Raw genomic sequence first — 16890 nt, 5'->3', positions numbered from 1 at the left:
CTGACTATTAGTGAAGATGCAAGTGTTGTCAGTGAATCTCAAGACCTTACTCCTGAGGGAAAAAAAATTTCTGAGAATCAGTTGGTGGTTAAGGATGGGCAGGTAGATAGTAAATCGTAATTCAGGGTTGCAGCAATACAACTTAATAGAATTTTATGCAAAAAAAGATATTTAGAAAATAAACATACAAAGGACTGGAGTATGAAGTGGTATTTCATTCATGGAGTTGAAAGGTGCAAAGTGAGGCAGCTGGAGGCTTAGAGTGGATGTACACTGATTCATGAAGACAACAGAAGTATGTTTTGTTTTCTGTTCATTGTACAAATGCCTATAATGTCCAAAACACCTGAAATACTTTCCTTTTTTCCAGATTCATTATGGCTGAGCTGCTTCAGACGGAAAAAGCTTATGTCAGGGACTTACATGAATGTTTAGAGGTAAGTTAGGGCCCGGGAAGTCTCCGGTATTTTCAGGAAGGGCAAGGTATCCTTTGTGGTGGTGATGTTTGCTCTACAGCAAAGGATGACCTTGACAAGAGTCTGTCTGAGGGTACCACCATTGGCGGCTAGTTGCACAGCTATGTCCTGCTGGTGGTGGGAGCTCGGTGGGCAGCAGAGGGAGCTTCTCTCCCACTGGCAGAACCATGCCCTGTGCTCCCCACCCGTGGCTGTAAATGTCTGCACCTGAGTGTGCCTTTATTTGCTAAGCTACGCTCCCCCCTGCAGAGTGAGAGCAATGTCCTGGGACTCAGTAAAAAGCAATATATTTGCATGTTGACTTGAAATTTGTTGGTTTCTAGGGGGTTTTTTTTTGAATCATGGAGCATTTTCTTAAGAATTCAAATGTATTCCTTTTGATCATCTCCTACTAGAGAAAGAGCTGGATTTGCACTGTCAAATACTTTGCCGAGCTCTACAGCAGGGTGTTCCTGAAGGGGACTGTGATATTCAGGGCAAAAAGCAGAATGTATCTGTCAGCTTTCACATTCGTCCAATTAGAAAGAAATTTTTATGTATCTAATGCTACTGAAGTGGCAAATCCAGCTATATTTCAACTGTTTGTGCCTGCAGTTTTTGGACACCGTCAGTTGGACAGCAAAGACAGATAGTGTTGGCATGTTTCTGCTTTCTCCTTAGATAACTTCTAAGTGTCAGCACTTCGAATTTCTCTGGAGCTTTTTATTTTTTTTAGCTTGTTTATTTAAACTTAAAGTACATAGTTCCCTTGTCAGCTTGTGTCTTTGGCAATAAAACAGGGAGATCTACTCTTTTTCACTGCATTTATTCACAAAGCTAAGAATTTCTGGTGTCTTCCAGACTTACCTTTGGGAAATGACAAGTGGAGTGGAAGAAATACCCGCTGGGATCCTTAATAAAGAGCACATCATCTTTGGCAATATTCAGGAGATATATGACTTTCATAACAAGTAGGTTTTCCTAACGGTTCTGTTAATGTTTACTGACTAAGAAAACCAAAGGCATGTGTATATCTATACATCTATGCGGTGTCTGCAGTGAACACCTACAGTACAGTGCACACAGGAGTTTAAAGTACTTGATCCAGATTTGCAAAACAATGTTTGATTTCTTGTTTTGTTTCTTTTACAAAAATGAATGGCATCTTAGTTTAACTTCACCTTCAGCTGATTAACAATGTTAAAGTCCTATTATGAAGGATATTATGTGAATGCAATAGCAGTGATAAACTTAACATTTAGGGGTGCTGAATCCCACAAAGTCAGTCTGAATTTCAAAGTCTGTCTTCAAGTTACACATCAAAACCAAAGCAGTTTGAAAAACAAATCAGACAACCCTTCCCTGTTGAAGTTCTGGGAGATTTTCAGTGCTTCAGACAGATAAATGCCCCTTCATATACACACAGATATGATCCAGCAGAGGCTGCCATATGCATGCTTTTGTGCAAGCAATTTCAAAGCATATCAGGATAGTAGATTCAAACTACATATTACATTTAAAAGGCCTTTAAATAATAGACGAATTGACTTCCAGCCCACAAGAATTGCTCTGCCATATCGGTGAATATTCTTCTCCCATTTAAAACTATACTAGGATCACCCACTTGCCCTCCCGCTTCCCATCTCTTTGTGGTGCTATATTTTCTTTTCAGTGACCCTGACTGATGCCATCTGATTACTCTTCTTTTGTACTTTCTCTTGCTCACAGCTACCACCCCTTCAACCCTCAGTCATGCCCCACATTTCTCTGCTGCTGTCATTTCTCCTTTCTCTGACCCACCTTCCTCCAGCCTGCTGCTTCTGCATAATCCTTTCCCATTACAACTACTAGTAATGCTAAAAATAAATTGCCTCCTCCTCACCTTCACCGGTATCCTGCACAACCTTATCCTTTGGCTGGTGATGTTAAGGCAGCCCCCAGCCTGATTCAGGACTGGGGAGACAGCACATTCAGTTGCTTCTCCTTCTGCAACTTCTGTTTCACGTTCCTCTATCCGGGCAGGCATTGCACAAGGTTCTGTCTGCAAAGAGAGATGTCACTCATGTACGAGGTGTTGCGAGAGAGTTGATTACAAAATCTGTATTTTGGGAGTTTAATACCTACCCGTGAAGTACCAAGCTTGTTTAAACCATTGTCCTTTGCCTGGTGTGCTGAGTTTGGTGATAGAAAGCTGGCAGCATTGGGCTTCACTTTTTGCTCTTCCTCTGAATCACTGCAGAAGATCTTTTTGAAGATTCACAGTCTGGTTCTTGGGTATCACTTCGCAGTCCTGAATACACTGACCCCCTACTAGAGTTTGCTACCTTTTCCTTTCTAGTTAACTCAGGCATGACTGTGCTCAAAAACCAAAGCATACCTTCACAAGGACACACTTTTTCCACTGGCGGGACACTTGATTAGCCTTGTAATCAAGACACAAATATTGATCATTATCACTCATTAACTCATTGGTCATTCTGCTTCTCCTGGGTATTTGACTAACTAATTACATCGGTGTCATCTTTTTTCAGCATTTTTCTGAAAGAACTAGAGAAATACGAACAACTGCCTGAGGATGTGGGCCACTGCTTCGTCACCTGGGTAATGAGGCTTCTTTTCATTATTCAAATTAATTCCTCCAGCACAGACAGTAACAAGCTGGGAATTGGTGCAAGGGTTATGTCCTTAGTGACAAGTGAGATTAGGAGCTAACTTGGAACTATGACTGCTTTGTCCTTCACCTCTCCCAGGGTGAAAGGTTTTCTCCCTTAACTCTTCTCCTGAGCAGTGGTGTGAAGGCTTTCTAGAGCCTCTCTCCTTGTCCTGCACTGACCAGCGCAGCTTTCACTGCTTCTGGTTCCTGTGTAACAGGACTTCATCAAATGAAACCTGAATTTAAGGATGACATTCATTTCTTTGTGAAGGGCCTCAGGAGGGTGGACATTGAATATCTTGTATTATACCCTCAGAGAATTTTAGTCATGCCATGAGGCCTTCACAAAGGCGTGAACATCTTTTATCAACATTTTTCTTCAGAAATGAATGTCAAATTGCTCAGCCACTGTGCTCTCTCATTTCATTACCCAGTGCCAGGATAATTTCCAACAGGGCTTTGAAATCGTGATGCTGAGAGTCTTCACGGGTGTAGGACGCTCCAGGAATTCGCTACAGTAATTTATCTGTATGAGAGCTGTTCTCTTTTCAAAATATTTGTGTCAGCCATTTTCTCTGATGGTTTTATTTATGTTTCAAAGCTTGGAATTAGTATTTTAAAATTCATTAAGAAGTATTTCCACTTACAAAAAAATGAGCATGTTTGGATGATTTCAGATGGGCTTTTAATTTAAAAACACTACAAAAATATTGATTAAATGGATTCAGAAATATTGGTTACATATTTATGAAAGATGGACACATTTACCTATCATTCTGTGAAAAATCTTCATGGTACTTTAAGGCACCACCACATCATCTCAGCAATAGTACATGTCCAGAGCTGTGTGTATGGTTACAGCCATACATACATACAAAGCTGCCTGCCCAATTGCACAGTCCTGTTATTTAGATACCTGGTATAAAAAATGCAATAGTAATAAAAGGAGGCCACCCTCCTCTTCCATTTGCCTGCCTCTCCTTGAGACCAGAGTTCAGTAATACAAAACTTCTCTAAGACAGGAGTGCACAGATGCTTTTAATTTCCTCTTAAAAATAAATAAATTAGGAAATGAAATGCAAAACACTCCTGGCACAACATAAAGTTTGAGCCATTAAGGTATGAACGAAGGTAGGAGAGGCAAGTTTGGGCCAAGTGTCACAAATCTGAGCCAGTCTCAAGTGAAAAATGTTGGCTCAAGCCAGTTTAAGCTAGGTGAGTCTTTAGCCCAGAGATTCTACAGTGGCTTTATCTGCAAGTAGTTGATAAAGCCAACATTTCATGACTAAGTTTTGAGACCTGAAGACTTTTGGATGCAATCTGTGTAACATCATTAGAACTCTCAGAAATTATTTTATAACTGGATTAAAGTTTTAGGCCTTCCCTCTGTGACACTTGTTAAAGAAGGTCTCCCATAGCTGTTACATGATGCACCTCATTCCTCTCAGAACTGCTTAGGTAAGGTATGAACTGTCTATAAGTTTTCTGTTCTGAATTTGCAATTCTTATGTTGCTTTGAGAGGTGGGCATTTATCACCTGTTTTTATCCTGGTGAGCCTTAATGAAAGACTGTGCAAGCAGAGAAATAGCTTATCTTGCTTTTCCCTTGGTATTTGTTTTCACAGGCAGATAAATTTCAGATGTATGTCACCTACTGCAAAAACAAGCCTGACTCCAGCCAGCTCATCTTGGAACATGCAGGGACTTTCTTTGATGTAAGCAGCCACTGCCATTTTCCTTCAGCATGCATAGCGCACCTGAAACACCTTCTCTTTACATCTGAGCAACGGGTTCCTTTTTGTGCTCTGACATTTGGGGTTTTTGTTCCACTGCAGATATCACATGCTGTGAAAACTGATAGTCTGTGGTGTGATGTGTGATCTTCATCAGTGTGGCAAGTCGTTTTTAATGGAGACACACATTCTTATGGAAACCTTTGTGCACTTTTCAGATCCAACCCTTTCTAAAGATCTGGTTTAGATGTACTCTCTACTTCTGGGTTTGGTGGTAAAATGAAAAGCAGATCCCATTATATTTTATGACCTGAAATCCCTAACTCCCAAACAAGTTCCTGTCCTCCTATTCTGCAAATTTTACCCACCCTATTAAACATTTGCTTCATCATGCTAATAAGGGACTCTATTGACTGCAATTAGACTATTTACCTTACAAGCGCTACACCTGGTGATAAACATTTGCAGGCTCCAAACCCAGTTTTGTAGGCTGAGAAAAATCTATAAAGTTTTTAAGTACTTTTAAACTAAGCTTTCTCTCTGATTTTAGGAACCTCATCCATTGTGCTGTGCTTGTCTGTTAACTTACAGGATTAGTTAATTGCCTTTCAGAAAAAATGCTAGGACCTCCTTTCCGAAGCATTGAAAATCATTTTACAAATGTAACCACTCAGCAGGATCCAACCTGCCTGACATGAATCAGCTCCTCTGGGTTTCGTATGTACCAATGGTTATAGCATTTCAATTAAACTGAACACTGAAAGATCTCACATCAGAGAAGAAAAGTGATGGACACCTTTTTCTTTTGACTTTTTTTTTTTCCTTGTTACCAAATGGTCTAAAAGCAGAATTGAACTGAAAGGGATTTTCCAGGAGGTGGCGCTTGAGCCTATTGAATGGTTTGCACGGGTTGGTCACTCGGGGAAGGTTTGAGCCACCTCAGGTGTCTAAATCAGGATCGGCGACGAATTGGCTTAGCCGGCAGGATCCTAAATCAGGATCCACGACATGTTCGCACAGGTTAAAAGCGTTTCCTCTGCTAAGCTTTTCCACTCCAGCTCTGTATATGGGCTAGAAACCTGCCTGATGTTGCTTAGTAGAGAATATTCATGTGTCGGCATCTGCTGTTTTGCAAGGGGAGATGTTTCCCTTCCATTGGTGGGAGTTGTACTAGGCTACCCAGTGATGCCTGTGCAAAAAGAGAAAGCTGGCTCTCCCCCAAAAAAGTCCTCTAGGAATCACTCAATCTGACTAAGGTAGTGTGAAGTACCTGTAGATCCTTCTTATCTTGATCTTGGAGTGGCAGAAAAGTGGCAGGAAAGGAGACAGTCTGGCCCAAGGAATACAAAGGAAATGGCTGGCGTTTTTCTTCCAGGAAGAAGAATTTCCCAAAACACCCTGATGATGAAAGTTAGTTATCTAGAATAACAGTCACCTTAGTAAGAAGCCTGCTTGAAGATCACAGGTGTACAACCCCTTAAATTGCATAAACCATCATAGAAAGACACCTTTGAGATGAAAACAAGTAGTCTCAGTAATCTGTCTGAACCCTTCAAATCTGTGGAAAATTTGCAGCTTCAGGGCTCATTGCAAGGGCTTCAGCTGGTGGAAATCAGCATATTATTGAGGGGATAGAGTTGATTTTAGTGTCTGTTATTTAAGTGAGCTTTGGCCCTCAGGGCAAAGAAAGAGTTTGGTTTAGTCATCTATACCCTTCTACTATTTTGAATTTTTTTTTTTCCTTTAAATCTCGGAAAAGATTGGTTGTTATACCCAAGAGCCACAGGGCACCTTTAATTTGCATGACCAGCATTTACAGAGCTGTTACTGACTTTGGTAGCATTGCAGAGCATTGTGTTTCTGCATGAATAATGGTTTTGGGACAGTTGCTTCGCTGAGCTAGAGTGTCCCTTAGGAAATGGGCAGAGGTGCAAGCAGAGTGTCAGTTTCTCCTTAGTAATATTTTTTCAGAAATTGCTCACTGAAGATTTGTGTCATACCCTACAAAACCTAAATGTTTTATGAGGTTTTGAGTGCTGAATCGGTCTGATCAGCAAGCCTTTGGTCTGTACACCCAGTTCAGGTTGCAGTTTGTCCTCCTACTAAACAACTGTACACAATTAGATGATTTACCTTAATTTGTGAATCTCTTTAGATGTCTGATACAAAATCTGGGCACTTTATCACTGCTTCATGGTAAATCCAGCAATTCTTGTAGTATGAAATTGTATTGAAGTATTCCTGTCTCCATGTTGTCCATCCCAGGACCTCAGAGGGTGCTGTGCTGCCCTATAGGGGATATTTTTGGTGTTTTTTCTGGAATTCTGTCATTGCATGTAAGACTACACATTGATCTTGTTCTGCAGCTCATCTGGCTTGCAACACACAACTGCCAGCACATGGTGCCTGTCAGACACCTTCATGTCTTCCAGGGCCTTGGGACACTTTTTCACCCAAGGAATAACTAAAGTTCTGTCTAATGGTGAGCCATGGTGCACTATAATGTGAACCAAGGTCGCTTTAAACAAGAAGTGGGGCAAAACAGAGAGCATCGAGTCCTGTGGCTAGCTTGCTTCTGAAACCTGCCAGATGCTTCAAAGCTCGGTCAGATATCTCTCTGCTTCATGTTACATAAAGGTGTGTGAGAAACATCTGCACTACCATGCTCTACCCTGCACAGACCTTTCCAGTTTCCATCTTCACCCACAGTAAGTCCAGACCTCTCCAGTTGTTACAAAGCCATCCCAAGACACACTCCAGCAGGTTGCCATCTTACTCCAACACTTCAGGGACCAGAGGGAGGAGCTGCAGGGAGAAGGTCCCTTTCCGGCAGCGTATTTGTCCAGTTGCCATGTAGCAGTGCTATTGCTTCCCTGCTGCAGATTCCCGTGCAGTAGGGACAGCTGTCACCCCACCAACCCACTCTGTCTCCACATGGTCTGATCGGGGAGCATCCTGGCAGAGCAAGGAATGACCAAAGGGAAGGCATCTTGCTGGGAGCACGCCCTGCTACTCAGAGAGCTGGGAAGGAATAGCTGGGAGGAAGGAATAGTGCTAAATTCATTACTTGGTTCCTACAAAAATAAGTGTATTTAGCCAGCTCCAGGAAGTTCACAGACGTGGCCGAGGTCTTGCTGGCTCCTGCAGTTACTAATTGAGTCCCAGCCATATGCTCTGCAGACACTGTCCCTCTTTGGGGCCAGCCATGACTCAGCTTCATGCAAACTCCATTCACCCCCACACAGAGCCCCTTCCCTTCTGGGTCTTGTTCATGGCATCAGAAGTATTTTTTTCTAAAACAAACTTGCCTAGTACCAAAAAAAAATTTTTTGCTGGCACATCGTGTGAAAAGTGGTATTTTTGCATCCCAGCACAAAGATAAACACTGGAGCTAAAAAAGCCAGTAACCTCCCTAGTACTCAGCAGAAAATCAGACTGTATGCAGAAAGAAAACCTCTGTTCTTGGCAGCTCTTCCCCCTTCATCTTCTGTAACTTCTTCCCTTTACAACCTCAAATTTATTCTCCAGTAGCTGGAGATAAGTCCCACTCGCCCTCCCCATCCACTCCCTTAGGAACTGAGGATTTTCTGATGGCCAGGAGCAAGGGGAGGCATGCCCAGGGCCTGGCAGAGACAGAAGGAATTCCAACCTGTTCTATTTCAGCAGAGAATCTGTCCCTGTATGGCATGAGTCTGAAGTCTTTTAGATGGCTAAATATGTTCATTAAGGTCCCGTAGGATTTTCAGGAGCTCCTATAGAGTGGCAGAATCCCCTCCCTCGATCTGCTGGCCACGCTGCTTTGGATGCAGCCCAGGATACGGTTGGCCTTCTGGGCTGCGAGCACCCATTGCCAGCTCATGTCCAGCTTTTGATCCACCAGTACCCCCAAGTCCTTCTCGGCAGGGCTGCTCTCAATCCCTTCATCCCCCAGCCTGTGCTGATACTGAGGGTTGCCCTGACCCAGGTGCAGGACCCTGCACTTAGCCTTGTTGAACCTGATGAGGTTCACACAGGGTGACTTCTCAAGCTTGACAAGGTCCCTCTGGATGACATCCTGTCCATCAGGTGTATCATAAGGATATTTCTCCTGGCCCCCAGCTGCCACCTCAGAATACCATAGGTCTGTCAGCACTGTGTCAGACCTGTTACTCCCATGTAGATATTTCAGCTACCCCAGGACTCTCAAATGGGACTAGATGCTTATGTTTAGACAGCTAAATTACACCCTACAGGTGCAATTTAATTTAATGTCACTCCATTTTAATTGAATGTTAAGACCCTGCTTTCAGCCTTCATAGCTAGGAGAAGCTAGCTGACATGACTGATAAGTCATATTTAAATTGAAGCCTGTGTAGTTTACTCAACATAGCCTTAGCTTGACTTACACAGGACTCCGGCAGTTCAAGTGGCCTTAAGAGTCTCTGCAGTTTATTGACAACCTCTCTGAAACCACTGTTGCTTGCATATGAGCTTAAAGAGAGTTAAAAAAACTAAACAAAGAAATGCAGAGATACAGAGCTAAAACTAGTTATGGGTGGATCTGTTGGCAGGATTTTAATAGTTTTCCATGACTGACTGCTGTTTTTATCTCTTCTAGGAAATTCAGCAAAGACATGGTCTGGCCAACTCTATTTCTTCCTATTTAATCAAGCCTGTCCAGAGGATCACAAAATACCAACTCCTACTGAAGGTACCTTAGTGAGCTGCCCAAGTCAGCTCATGCAGACCAGTTTCCAGGTGGAATGAGTTAACTTACTCTTAAGGGAGCTCCTTCATCGCCTGTTCATGACCTGTAAGCAGCTGCTGTTGAGCGGCTGCTCCTACTTCCCAGGCCTGAGCATGGCAACAAAGTGTGAAATCAGGTTGGGTTTTTTAAAGGAAGACTCACAGAAACAAAAAAACAAACAGTAAAAAACTGATCACATGTTTCAACTGGGGTTTTTTGTATCCAAGTGGATTTAACCCTAAAAAGCGATAACTGGGAAAGGGAAATCGAAGTGATAACAGAACTGTTTACTTTCCTTCTTGCTACATTTGTGACATGTAATATTTTGATTAAAGGCTTCAATAACAGCAGTAATGAACTTTGGGAAATTTCACTGACTCTTGATGGAGCCTCCTTCACTGGCATTAGATTCTGTTTGAGAGCTAACATGTTGTGTTTGAAAAATGGGGAAAAGCTTCATATACAAAGTAAGGGCTTCCAAGTGAAAAACTAACATTTCTCATAAAAAAAAAAACAACTTTTGTTGGCTTGTTGTAAATTGTAAATAGTTTTTTGCAGCATCTTGTGAGTAGGTGAATTTTAGATCTAACTTAACCAGCCACTGTTCACTTCAAAAGTAGTAAACCAGAGAAGAAAAAATATCTGGTGGTAAGGGAAGAGACAGATTCTGACTTTGGAAAGCTAGGACCAGATATGATAATTGCATCTCTAAAGCTTCCTGTGTATATGCCAAAGGAGTGAAGTGCTGTACTACGAAGGTACTTACTGAGTATGTTTAATGTCTAGACAAATCTGTGCTTTGTACTAGTTTACTGAAACAACACCCAGGTTTACCATAGTCTTGTGAGTGCTGTGGGAGAGCAAGCCTGCACTGCACAAACCATCTGCTAATGGGAAGGCTAAAACACCCCTTCAGTCATCACCCCTGTAGTCTCCTCCTCAGGTGAATCTTTTCTGAAGGGCCCTCCCTGCCCTGGGCACAGCACGCTGCCAGTCCTGCCTGCACTGCGGTACTCGTCAGCACTGCTGGATCAGGTCCTGCAACCCGGCTGGCACAGCTGGATGGACCGATGGCTGCTGCATAAGCATAAGTCCCCAGAAATCTTCTGAGCGCACAGTCTCACACAGGAGCACTTTGTTTTGTCTTGTTTTATAGTCATTCCCATTTGATCCCCGCTGCCTGTGAGCATCTGCAGTGGGTTTAATGTGGTTCAGTTTTCTCCTGTCACTGTTAGCGAAGCAGCTGCATGTACCAAGTAACAGGATCGGATATAAAGCCAGCACGTTGGTCAGAGTTTGTTTATAGGTGTTCTGCATTGCTTCTTAGGAACTGCTAACCTGCTGCGAGGAGGGCAAAGGGGAACTCAAAGATGGTCTGGAAGTGATGCTCAGTGTCCCAAAGAAGGCCAACGACGCAATGCATGTCAGCATGCTGGAAGGTAGTAGATGGGCAGGTGGCCGGGGCAGGGGGGGGACCCCCCGATAAATGAAGCTTCCTTGTAACTTGTGTAGAAAGATAGTACAGGTTGACTGTAGCAGTACTGTTGATTGATCATAATTTTCAGGTACTACTTAGCTCCTTTCTGCTATTTCTCCAAAAGCCTTGGAAGAATAAAGCTGGCTAGGAAGTTTGGGGATTTTGTTTATCTATATCTTGTGTGTGTGTGTGTGTATATATGTACATACATGTGTGTGTATACATATGCAATGTGTATATATATCTGGTTAAAACATTTGTACTTAATGAAACAGTATTGTACTTAATGAAACCCCTCCCCCTGAAACAGTATCAGTTTAGCTGCTGGCAGCCATAATGATTATTGGATGAAAACATTTCTAAATACTGTCTCAACATTTCAAAACAAAAAGTTCTGGTTTTCTGAGTCAAAACAGCTTGTGTTTCAAAATGTTAGTATAATTATCCCAAAGATTAAAAAAAAAAGAAAAAAGTATTTCAAAATTACAGAAAAAAATATTTTGATTACCCCAAAGTTAAATCTTTTTTATTGGCTTTTTGATGTGTGCAGTATTTCTAAAATTTAAAAATTTTATTCTGGACAAGGATGCTTTATTGTTTCTCAAACATTTTCTTGGCCTGGGAAAATAATTTCCAGCCTGGCTTGAGTCAGAACCAGGAAACTAGAAGAATACTAAAACAGGCAAGAAAAAGGAAATGGTGCCGGTGGCTGAGCAGCACATTAAGACCAGGTGATTAAAACTGCAGGGAGGCAAACTGACCAAGCATAGGTAGAAACACTATAAAGATGGTTTTAACTGTGGTGTCCGGTGAAAAGCAACGTTTCCCAAAATAACGCCTGGATAATCTCCCCATGAGGTGACGAGCACCAGGCAATAATAAAGAAGCAGAGATGACTTTGTTAGAGTAAACAAGCACTTGGACGGTTGTCGTCTTAATAAAACATTATTCCTGATTATTTGGAGCAGGGACCAGGGCTGCTTGCTGCTCTCCCAGGAATATCTGGTATGGGCAACATCCATGGTGGAGCAATCCCCTGCTCTGGAGAGAAGTTGACCCACAGGCTGCTGAGAAGCTTGGAGGGCACCTTGCCCTAGGGAATCCTTTTTCCCTCAAGCCTCCCAGTTACATGGAGGGAGTCCTGTGACCCTCAGCCATGTGTGGGCTTTTGACGTGCAGCTTGGAAGATGCGAAACTCCTCCTGGAAAGCTTGTTTCAGACACCATACCAATTTGCTGTCATAGATGTAGCTCCCCCATGCCACTGCTGTGGACTCACAGGCCCTTGAAGTTTGGGTTAGCATGCTTGAAGGCATCATGGTATGATGGGACACTTCCAGCTACCACACGTTATGTTTTGCTGAATTTGCATTGACGTGCATAAGATTCCTTGCATCGCAGTTCTGTGTACAGTAACCACCACTGAAACCTTTATAACGTTTATCTTTAAGTAATTACTACTACACTGTGGTAGCAGTCTCATTTAGTACATATGGCGTATTTGCCTCTGGTGAAATAATTATACCATTGCAGTAGGAAAAAAAAAAATATTTTCACTGGGGTAATGGATGCCCATTAATGTCCTTTCAGAATACCCTTTTAAAAATATAAAGACCCTTTTATCTCAAGTTCTTACTGCTCTGGTGTTTCTGGGCATTACAACCCAAGAACAAATAGAAACCAATGTATTTTGTGGTTTTAGGGTTTGATGAGAACCTGGACGTCCAGGGAGAGCTGATTCTTCAGGATTCCTTCCAAGTGTGGGATCCCAAGTCTCTCATTCGGAAAGGCCGTGAAAGGCATTTGTTTCTCTTTGAAATCTCTTTGGTGTTTAGCAAAGAGATCAAAGATTCTTCAGGACACACAAAATATGTTTACAAGAACAAGTTACTGGTAGGTGTGGCTGCAAAGAAAATACTCTGGGTGTTGTGTTTCTTGGAGGTAGAGGTGGAGTTTAGGGGATGGCTCACATGTCCCCATGCTGGGTTGAGGATACTCATGCCACCTGGATGGGCTGGCTCTGGGCCCTGCAGTGCTCATCTGGAAGCCAAGCTCACAGTGAGTCTGGAGAGTTTTAAGATAGTGAGATGTGAAGGTTGAGCGGGAAATGCAGAGGATCACTCAAGCCATTCACTTCCTTGCCATACCCTGGTTTTCTATCTCTCTTATCTATGTGTAGCAAAGCAGAGACAAGACCTTAGTCCCCTATCCATCCCTGCCTCCCCACTTCTCCCTACAAATATAAAGTTTTCTGGACTCATGAAATCTCTCATCATGTCTCCTCCACACTAGACCTCAGAACTGGGAGTGACTGAACATGTTGAAGGAGATCCCTGTAAATTTGCTTTGTGGTCTGGACGAACACCATCCTCAGACAATAAAACAGTGCTGAAAGTAAGTCTTTTCTGCTTGTTTTCTTGGCCTTTAGAGGCTAGTTGAGGCCTTGGGAGCACTAAATGAAAGGTCAGTTTCTTCCCCCTTCATATTTGCATGGCTTCCATGTCTGTCAGCGGGGTCACGCCTGCATCGGGAGGAATTCAGCTCTAAGGCCTCAGTACGAATCAAGACAGTACAGTTCTGCAGCCTTGCTGAAATTGCATCTCCTTTTGCAGCCTGGGTTGAGCAGCTGCTCGCTGACACAGGGCACATCTCAGGGTGTTTGTCTGGGAGGTGTAATTCTCTTAGTCCTTTGCCACTGAGCTTATTGACAGTCAACCTATTCCTCAAACCTCCAGAGCTGACAGCCATTTGTCAAGTGAGTTTTTAATGAAGAATTCATATTATAGTTATTTTGTCTGAGGAAATCCCAGCTGCACACCGATAACCTATTTCCCCTCCACAGAGCATGCTGTATTGCTAGTATTAAATATATTTATCCAGAGCTTAGCTGCTTTGCTGTTGCTTGCCAAGTAGGTCTGGTAAAAATACCCTGTTCTCCTGGGGTTACCAGGTTACTTCAGCAGCTAAAACAATACAGCAGAGAGGAGAAACAGTTAATCATGCATTTTCATCAGCCAACCACGATTCTTCTACATAGGAGGTGACATGCTGGGAATATGATAAAGTGTCTGTCTTTCTCCCTTTTGGAACTTTAGGCATCCAGTATAGAAACAAAACAGGAATGGATCAAAAATATCCGGGAGGTCATTCAAGAAAGGATTATCCATCTGAAAGGAGCTCTGAAAGAGCCAATTCAGCTCCCCAAGACACCAGCAAAGCAGCGAAACAACAGTAGAAGGTAACCTCAGTCATTCTGTACAACAGGAAATCACTAGCATTTTCTCAACCCACAGCAGTGTAGTGTCTGTGGGCTTTTGACTGGATTCACTTACTTTTTCTTACTATAGTCAAAAACAGTTTTCATCATCTTTGGTTTTTATATGTTGTCTTGGCAAAAGTAGCTAGAAAGATTTTCTATGATACACATGCAAAAGTCTTTTAGTTTAGTACTCCAAAGTATTGGAGAGAAATGAACAGCAAAAATTCTTCAGAGTCCAAGATTATGTTTCTTTCCCAAAGTAGAATTTACTTCTTCGTATTTGAGTATGAAGAGATTTTTTTTCCCTGTTTGACATTTTGAATTGTTTGACAATGAAAATCACAGCTGGTGATGGCAATATATTACTACAGTGGAGAATTTCTATTTCATCATCAAATACAAACTCATTTCAGCCTGTGAAGTAATATTAATTTTTTTGTCAATTTATTTGAATCCTGGATTAAATGGAAATTATAGAAAATTAATTGTTCTTTCGCTGACATTCCCAAAAGCATCTTGTAATGTAATTTGAGCATCTCCATTTCTTCAAGTTTTATCACTCTCATACTTCAGGCTGTATTATAGAGGTATCCAAAGCATGAGTAGCCAAGGTCATGCAGGAGATCTGTAGCAAGGCAGAGATCCAGCTATTTCTTCCTGGGGACATGCACCAATACAAGAGTTTTCTAGTACAAGGGTCTTAATTTTTTTTTTTTCTTTTTTGTCCTTAAATATATATTTTATATTATCTAAATGTTTATTTTGAAAGACCAGTACAAATTTAGGTGAACTATATCAACACAGCAGAAGAGAAGAAGATACCTTCTGTTAGCAAACTCATAGAAGTAGCCTTGAGGAGCTCTACACTATTTATTTTTGTTTGGATATCATTTTTATGGCTTAGTATTAAATTCCTGAAAATGTGGTTCCTATGAGACAAGAGAAATACCCTTTCCTTCAGTGTCACATGTAGCCTGGGCTGAATGGTTTTGTTTAAAGGCAGAAACCTAATTGAAGGAAAGTTTCTGCCTGATGCCCTCATTGCAGAACTATTTCTGAACACCAGTCTTCCATGCCAGAAATATGCAGGCAACAGCCATCCTGTTTCCAGCAACAAAGGTTGTGATTATGTGCTAATCCCAACCCTATGGCTGCGGGTGACAGAATTTTAAATTGCAAACTACATAACAACATGGGCTGCATCAGTGAGGTAATTTTAGCAGAAAGCCAGCTCTGGCATGCTGACTCGGCACATCTCAAATCCACCTATAAATTCATGCACATCCCAAGGTGGTGTGTTGACTGAACATCATTCCCCTATTATGTCTTTTGCAGAGATGGAGTAGATGATGCAGACAGCCAAGGAGATGGCAGCAGTCAACCTGACACCATTTCCATTGCATCCAGGACATCACAGAACACAGTGGACAGTGATAAGGTAGGACTGAAATGTAAAAATACACTGCAGTTAATTGTCCCCAGAAAAATGTAAGTGAGGAGCAGATTAGAAGGCATAATAAAGCAGCCTGTATTCTGCTGAGTTAGTTGAAACTTGTATTCCCCTCTGCTAAGCTATTAAAATCCAGTCTGTTTCTAGGTGCTCATCAGTACTGCTGTTTTACACGGCAACACCTGTTACTGCAGCTTCTTTGTAGTTAATACACAGAGGTTGAATTGGCTCTGAAGAAACACAGCCCAGAGCAGCCTTTTCTTCACTAGTAGAACGTGCCCTGTGGGAGCCAGCTTCTGAATCAGCAAACAGTTGGTTATGGTATGAGTATATTTGCCCTCTGAGCTAAAATCACTAGTTTGTTGGAAGGAATACAGGTGCTTACACACCATTAATACAGCAAAATTGGGATCCTGGCTGGTATCTTGAGAGCCTGCGAGGCCTACCCTTTCCAGAGACTGTGATTCTGGACCCCACTCTTCGCAGACATATGGTGGAGCATATGGATGGCCCCAAGATGCGCTAGATTCCTTTGGAATGCTCCATGTTTTTGGCACGTATGTACTCATCATTTTACTTATCAGATGATCTGAGTCCAGACTCCCAGCTCCACTAGGATGCCTGACTTGAACTTGTCACCCTGATACCTCCAACTGTGGTCTTGAGCTGAATTAGCACTTGGTAATAGGAGTAAATGGGCTGTTAGTAATAATTTACCTTAGCTGTGCTGATGGGGTTTGTCATAGCCACCAAAAGAATGTCCATATTCTCTTCACATGTTTTTTTTTAAACCATCTGTAGCTTGCAAAAGGATGAATTATGAAGAGCCATTCTGGATTTATCTTTTTGTCAGGGCTTTAATTATGCTGCCACTTACACAAGGTAGAAGGGTGTCTTCACAAAATCGCAATTCAAGTTTATGGTTCTAAAGTTCACAAGTAAGGTTCAGTGCAGAGATTACTGTGAAAGCTGGACTCAGAAATAGGAGTTAATTGCAAATAAATTATCTTTGTAAGACCACCTGTTGTATTTATCTTAAAGATATGTTCCCATGCTTTTGGGTTTTTTGATGAATAATGTGCATTAGAAAATTATTAATCCTCACAACCCAAAGGCCACTGTACTGTATGCAAATACT

The 16890-nt window shown here is 42.0% G+C and overlaps 1 protein-coding gene across 4 annotated transcripts in view; it reads left to right on the top strand.

Annotated features, from left to right (window-relative positions):
- Positions 1 to 16890, top strand: part of KALRN (kalirin RhoGEF kinase) — a gene marked incomplete at both ends in the record, with an annotated part of 523644 nt that overhangs the window by 367645 nt on the left and 139109 nt on the right. For all 4 annotated transcript variants that reach the window (XM_082001554.1, XM_082001555.1, XM_082001553.1 and 1 more), the window contains 10 exons: positions 371 to 437; positions 1317 to 1426; positions 2987 to 3056; positions 4734 to 4823; positions 9439 to 9531; positions 10895 to 11006; positions 12746 to 12936; positions 13336 to 13437; positions 14139 to 14281; positions 15638 to 15740. In XM_082001554.1, coding sequence (XP_081857680.1) covers positions 371 to 437; positions 1317 to 1426; positions 2987 to 3056; positions 4734 to 4823; positions 9439 to 9531; positions 10895 to 11006; positions 12746 to 12936; positions 13336 to 13437; positions 14139 to 14281; positions 15638 to 15740 — 1081 coding nt within the window. The remainder of the gene's footprint in view (positions 1 to 370; positions 438 to 1316; positions 1427 to 2986; positions 3057 to 4733; positions 4824 to 9438; positions 9532 to 10894; positions 11007 to 12745; positions 12937 to 13335; positions 13438 to 14138; positions 14282 to 15637; positions 15741 to 16890) is intronic.

This window comes from Phaethon aethereus (genome assembly GCF_964289735.1).
Source record: "Phaethon aethereus genome assembly, chromosome: 6".
Classification (NCBI taxonomy): domain Eukaryota; kingdom Metazoa; phylum Chordata; class Aves; order Phaethontiformes; family Phaethontidae; genus Phaethon; species Phaethon aethereus.
Note: the sequence above shows the minus strand (reverse complement) of the source record. Positions and strands in the feature narration are given on the sequence as shown.